Consider the following 6587-nt stretch of genomic DNA (forward strand, 5'->3'; position numbering starts at 1 on the left):
TTTATTTATCACCCTCAGTGGCCCTGATGAATGCTCAGGGCGTCTTTAACCCCTTTTCAAGAGAACACCATCAGAGGATCAAAGGCTAATCACTAACTTTGTAATTCATTTTTTTAAATTTATGGGTTCATTTATAACCCACCCCACTTCTAAAAAAGCAGCGAAGGAGTCAATCTCAACAAGTAACACAAATCACACGGAACCATCATGTCACAATCTTCAACCTCCTCTCACATAAACACACCTGAACTGAGGTTCTGCCTCGTACAAATACTCAAATTCACCACCTACAGCAAAATACCCGAATTCATAACCAAGAATGATTCCCACTCTTCCTTTTATGGAAACTTCCTTGCCACTCAGAAAACCCTCAGATCCTAGGGCTATGCATACTTTCAGAAGCGAAATGCTGGAAGTGACCCGTTTACTCCATAGTGCCATCCCAAACTTCCTAAGATAGAAAGTGAAAAAAATGCACCGAAAACAGAGCTCTGCAGCTTTCCCCGGCTGTGTAACAGCAGAAGGGTTCTGACCAGTTCATACATAAGCGAGCAAAAGGCAAATAATTTGAAACCTTTAGTTTAACGTCACTGTCAACCTCCTTTGTCATCCAACGGTCTTTGCCAGCATGCTAAAAGCAGCCGTACAGGAAGCCAGAAGGGACCAAGAGAAAATAAAACACACTGGCCGGAGGGCAGCTTGGGGGCCTCAGAACTACTGCATGGGGTCTGCTATTAATGACAGTCACCCACCGACACTCACCTCATGGTGGGGTTGCTAACAATCAATGAAAGAACTGGCACCAGGCGGGACAGGGGAGCAGGAGAAGTCATGGACTAGTCGTCACTATTTACATCTCCCCTTCCCCTTAGCGCCCACTTAAGTAGCATCCTCCACTACAACCCCAAACTTCTGTGCCCGATCGCCCATCACCAGCTCACTGGCCCTAGACACCAAGTTCCAAGATCTGGAAGGGACCCTGGAGATCTTTCCTGGCATTCCCCATACTGGATTACGGGTTACCATGCCAAGAACAAGAGTGCCCTGTGGTCAAGTAAGTTTAGGAATAAGGCACATAGCACTGCCTTCTCTGATATTCAAAATTCACGTCTGCATAATAAAAAGACTTAATTCTGGCAGAACAAGACACCCATTTAATTTTGTCTTCCCCCTCAAGTTCCAAAACTACTTGAGGACAGATCACATTTTTTTTATCTGGAACACAACTTAGGAGCATCCAGCAGAGCTAGCTAGCTCCCCTTCCATCTTGGGTACCTTTGTTCTAAAATTAGTCTAAACCTCTCAACGAAGGGATGAAGAAAATTGCGCTTCTAGAAAGTAATCCCCCCAAGTTGTCAACTAGTTCGGAGGGCCAAGCCTGAAACATGGGTCTGCACAGGAGTCCGCTTACACAATTCTGTTAACTCATTTCTACCAGCCCTTCCTTGCCCCCAAGCCCTGATCAATTAGCACCTTCTCAACCCTCGTGGTTCTGTGCTTCCTCAGGATCCCCCCCTCCTTGGACTGCTCTCCCCACCCGCCGATCTATCCAAACCTCTTCAACTTCCGAGGCCCCCTTTTCACTCAGAAGCCCTCCCAAACGCTCCACGGATGTCACTACTCCTTCTCTGAAGGCTCGCTGCACTTACTAGACATTCGAGCGCCTGCTCCGAAATCATTTAATAGGCGCTGGACTTACTTTATCAACTACACATGCCTTCAAGATGCCACATAATTTTAGGTTTCTTTCCACTCTGTCTAGGCACTCCACAAACATGTGCTGATACAAGGAACATGACTAATGTTTTTTAAACAACCGAAAGTGAGATTCGACCCCAGTAAATTAGGGTATGGCCTAAGTACACCAAGTTCCACACAGCTTATTCATGCAGCCGATGTGCAGGTAAGCCCTTGAACAACTAGGAAATAAAGACCACATGGAAGTCTCGGTTTGATCCTCCAACCACCAGAAATAAGTCTTCCTTCATTTTCACAAGCCTGCAAAGCTCCAACTGGCTTCCTGTCTACTAATCCCACCAACTTGATCTCTGCTTCCCTTGGTCCGCCTAACAGAAGGGGCTACCCTTAAAACCCAGTGCGTAACAGGAAGGGGAAATGATAGATTTGCAAAGTGAAATTTTCAGCCATGGTGTTCCAGTGTCTTCCTAATCAAGACTACGCAGAAAGACACCCTAATGAGAACAGAAAGGCAGTATTATCTGGCACATCAGGGTACAAACAGTACTAGAACCTCAACATTTCCATTTATACTTCACTGGCTGGAAGGCATTAAAAAAAAAAAATGAGGCATGGTATCTGGGGACATTCACTTTCCTCCTACCATTCAAAGTATATTCAAATAAACAGTATCTTAGCCAAACGGTAAATGTGCTTCTCAAATGCGTAATGAAAAGAACACCACGTTCAACTTTAGCCTCCTCACCTACCCTCTCATCTCCTCTCGTGAGACTCTTCACAATCATATACTTGAACTTCAGGGCACAATTACTTGAGACAAGTGTCCCTGCAGAATATGAAACTACCTCAGCCAGTTTCCCTGCCTATAAAGCGTGGGACTTCTCCAACCACTCCTCCAGCTTTGATCATCTTAAATAAAGACCAAACGATACTGAAAATAATCAGCTTACAAATGCAGGTTCTCACTGGGCAAGGTTCTTGCTTTTACTGCAATATTAGTGGAACCACAGTTTCCATCAGTACACGTCACCATGACCTAGGAGCCCCTTCTTTAAAAGGGGAGTCAAAATCAGCGACTCAGGACAAAATCATGGGGTCAAACACTGAGTCCATTAACACTCTAAGTGCGCAACTCCAGGGTCTGCCAGCTACTGCTCCGAACCAGCAGAGGCCACGAGCCCAGCCGTGCAAGCCAAGATTTCTGGTTTCTCATCACACCACACTAGCAGCAGCCTTGATGATGCATGGGGACGACTGACTTCATTTCTAAACACAAGGCACAAAAACATATTAGGTACTTATAGTAACTCCTGGCATCTATAATAATTCCTAACATTTATAAGCACACCATCAACATATGTTTCTGTCCAAGTTCATAGTTTACGTGCCCATTTCCCAATAAATCCTCGTATTTCGTGGTGATAGTTTAGTAAATCTTGTCAACCGGCAACAGTGAGACACCAGAGGGTTCCACGATCGCTACACGCACACGTCCGCCCACCCAACAGGGGCACGGAGGTAATAAGCAGCACACAGACCCAACTTTTCCCACCAAACCAGACATGTAGGATGATTTTTTATTCCCCACGGCGTGTTTTTAATATGAAAAGTTTATTTATATCGTTCCTAAAAAATTAGCCAGGCCTCTTCAATGTGAACACTGACCGGACAGCTGAGATTATCAGGGGACTGCTGTTAATTTACTTAGGTGTGATCACGGTACTGTTGAGTTTCCGGTGGGTTTTCTTTGCGAGTCATTACCATTTAGAGATACATATAGAAATATTTACTTATTTCTCATATCCCATCTGGGAGGGGGGAGCAGGTGGGATATGGATGAAACGAGAGCTGGCAGTTGTTGAACCTGCGTGTTGGGAATTTCAGAGTTTATTAAACCGCTCTCTCTACTTTTGTGTGTGTTTAAATGTTTCTGTGAAGTTTTAAGGAAACTTTTTAAAAAGTTAGACCTTTTAGGCCTACATACAGATATGCAGATGATACTTAAATATGAAGGTAGCACAGCATTCCGCTAACCAAAGTAACCTGGGTTTTGAATCTGGGAAAAGTAGCAGAAAAAATAACCACAGCAAGGAAAGGAATGTTACTAACGCTACACTCTAAACGTGCTCTTTTCTAAAAATCGAATTTTTTTGTAAACCCCCCCCAAAACCAGAATGGGCACATTTTCTCTCAAAAGCTAAATGGACAGATGTGTACCTCTCAACCCCAGTCAAATATCTACTTATTAAAAGTAGAAACAATAAAAAACCAACTGCATAAGTCATTATCCACCTCTACTTGGCCTTCAAAGTGTTCATGGGAAAACTGCAGGCCCCTCTTACTTACTTACCGCGAGGGGCCACACGGCCACCCAGAACAACCACGCAGAAAGCAGAACCACTTGTAACCAGCTCTTAAACAGAACGTCCTAAACCAACCACAGACGAGGCAGCATTTCCTATCAGGACACATGCTGCCATTTCGATTCCTATTTCAAAGGGAGAAAGAGAAACAAATAGAAAGAGAGAGAGAGAGAGAGGTCCCACTGTACAGCACCCTCCCACCTTGGCAAAGTTAAAGCCACAGTCAGAATTATCCTAGTAAGTGGTGAGCCTCAACATTCAAAATAATCGCGTAAGATCCATTTTAGCCAATAAATCACCAGTTCCAGAACCAAAGGGTAACTGATTCAATCACTGACATCAAAACCGATGGCCACCAATACCACCAGCACCAACCTCCTTTCCTCCCCAACCACTGGCCGCCGTGCACCGCCATCACCACCAGCAGCCCAACCAAAAAGCAGTTCAAACAGAAAAGGACAGCCCTGACAGGAAGGCTTCTTTTTTAAAAAATATTTAAACCTGACACCAAACGCATGCAGACCCTGCGATCTCAACCTGTACGCTTCCTGCATGTGAGACCTAAGCTGTCATTAACAAAGCTCGCATCTGACCGTCTCTAACAATACCATAGTAACAGCCCAAAAAACCCGGGGGAAAGGGAAAAGTTTCCTTCAGAAACCTCAAACCACCGCATCAGGTGCATGAAAGACTGGAAACCAACTCCTGTCTGGGTTTTGTGCTTCAGAAAGGGGGACTAACTCTGCAGAATCTCAAAGCCTTCTGTGTGCGTGGTGTGGTGGGGGTGGGGACAGGGAGGTTGTGGGGGAAGGGGGCTGCATCTGTAGAGGCCAGTGACGGAGGCCAGCAGCAGATCTGATCCCTCCAGGTAAGTGCGGTCTGCCCCAGGCCTCTGGACAGTCTCCCCCCCACCCCCCCACCCCCCAAGGAGCGGGTGGCTGGCAGGAAAATGTGCATTTGGAAATGAACGCTGCAGGTGCCCAAGGAATAAAGACACACACACACACACACACACACACACACAAAGCCAATCAGAAAGAAAAAGAAAAGAAAACACAAAAAAAGGAGAGGGAGAGGGACAATTCGGTGACAAGCCCTTCAGACAGCAGCCAGGATTTTCTTCTTTCCTCCCACCAGTCCTCCCTGGTGTACCTTTTTCTGTCCTTTAACCAAACTGCTCATGTACACACACACACACACACACACGCACACACACACGGGCCTCTGTGTCTCGAGGATATTGTAATTAACCCTTTCTGCAACTGAGCCCCCCACGGAACACAGGGATATTCCAGCCTCTCCTCTCCTCTCTCCCCTCCTCCCTCCTTTCTCCCAGCCGAGAGAAAACGCCCCCTTCCCCAGCTTCACCAAAAAGAAAAAAAAAAAAAAAAAAAGGAGCAGGGGAGGGGGGGCAAGGGAACCCCAAACCCCATCCGTGCCCAGTCCCGAGGACACCGGAGCAGGAGAGGTGTGCACCGGGCGGACACGCGCGCACGGACGTATGGCTCTGGAGAAAGCACACACAGAACCGTCCACAGGCGCCCCGAACCCAGCCAGGAGACTTCCACCAGCCAAGAAGCCATGATTGGGGAGGGCGAGGAGGAAGGAGTAGGGGCAGAGCTCTCCGTGGAGGGGGCGCATTGTTGTGGTGCCCGAACCCCGTTCCGCCTGCCCATCCGCCGGGGAGGGGGCGCGGGGAGGGGGCGCAGGGGGGAGGCGAGCGAGGACGAGGAGACGAGGAGACCAGGCACGGCTCCGCGATTCCCTCCCGCGGCCCGTCCGCCCGCGCCCCCCGCCCCCCCCCCAACAATGAGCCCTCGGCCCAGACAGACAGACAGACAGACGGAGCGGAGCGCGGCGGGGGGGGCGGCGGGGCCGGGCGCAGCCGAGGGGGGTCGTGCATAAAGGCAGCCCGCGGGGGAGGGGGTCCCCTTACCTCCAGCGCTTCAAAAGTGACAAAGCTGGTCATGGCAAATCCATCGATGATGTCCTCTTCGGCCGAGGTGGACTCCCTGCGCTTCCTCCGCGGGGGCCGGGGCCGGGACGGGGCGGAGGACGGGGGCTTCCCATTGTCTTCCTTGTCGGAGCCCGACGACGAGGCGAGCGAGGGCGCCCGGGTCCGGCCGGCCCCGCCGCCGCCGGCCGCGCCGGCCCCCAGCCCGCCCCGGGAGCGCCTCTCCCGGTCTCGCTGCGACCGCGACCGCCGCTTCTTGCGGAGTCCATGGCCCCGCGCCGGGCCATCCATGGCTCCGCCGCGCCGGGGTCCCCCCCCGCTTGCCGCCCGCCCGCCACAGGCTCCGGCCGCGGCCGCACAAAAAAATTGACACCGACCCCTCCCTCCCCCGCCTCGGCTTCCCTCCGCCCCGAGCAGGGCGCGGGGGAGACGGCGGCCGAAAGACGGCGGAGAGGGGAAGAAAGCGAGGAGAAAGGGAAGGGGGAAGGGGCGGGGAGAGGGAGGGGGGACGCGGGCGAGGGCGAGCGGCGAGCAGCCCGAGTGCGGGGCTCCCCGCGGCCGCGCGGGTCGGA

At 50.6% G+C, this 6587-nt stretch overlaps 1 protein-coding gene across 1 annotated transcript in view; it reads right to left on the reverse strand.

The window, feature by feature from the left end:
• Positions 1-6321, reverse strand: part of AUTS2 (activator of transcription and developmental regulator AUTS2) — a 1079185-nt gene extending 1072864 nt beyond the window's left edge. The window contains exon 1 of the mRNA XM_032872387.1: positions 5998-6321. Within this exon, the coding sequence (XP_032728278.1) occupies positions 5998-6306 (309 nt within the window). The 5' untranslated portion in view covers positions 6307-6321. The remainder of the gene's footprint in view (positions 1-5997) is intronic.
• Between the last annotated feature and the right edge of the window lie 266 nt (positions 6322-6587).

Source organism: Lontra canadensis, unplaced genomic scaffold (assembly GCF_010015895.1).
Source record: "Lontra canadensis isolate GAN:19392208 unplaced genomic scaffold, GSC_riverotter_1.0 scaffold45, whole genome shotgun sequence".
NCBI classification, from domain to species: Eukaryota; Metazoa; Chordata; class Mammalia; order Carnivora; family Mustelidae; genus Lontra; species Lontra canadensis.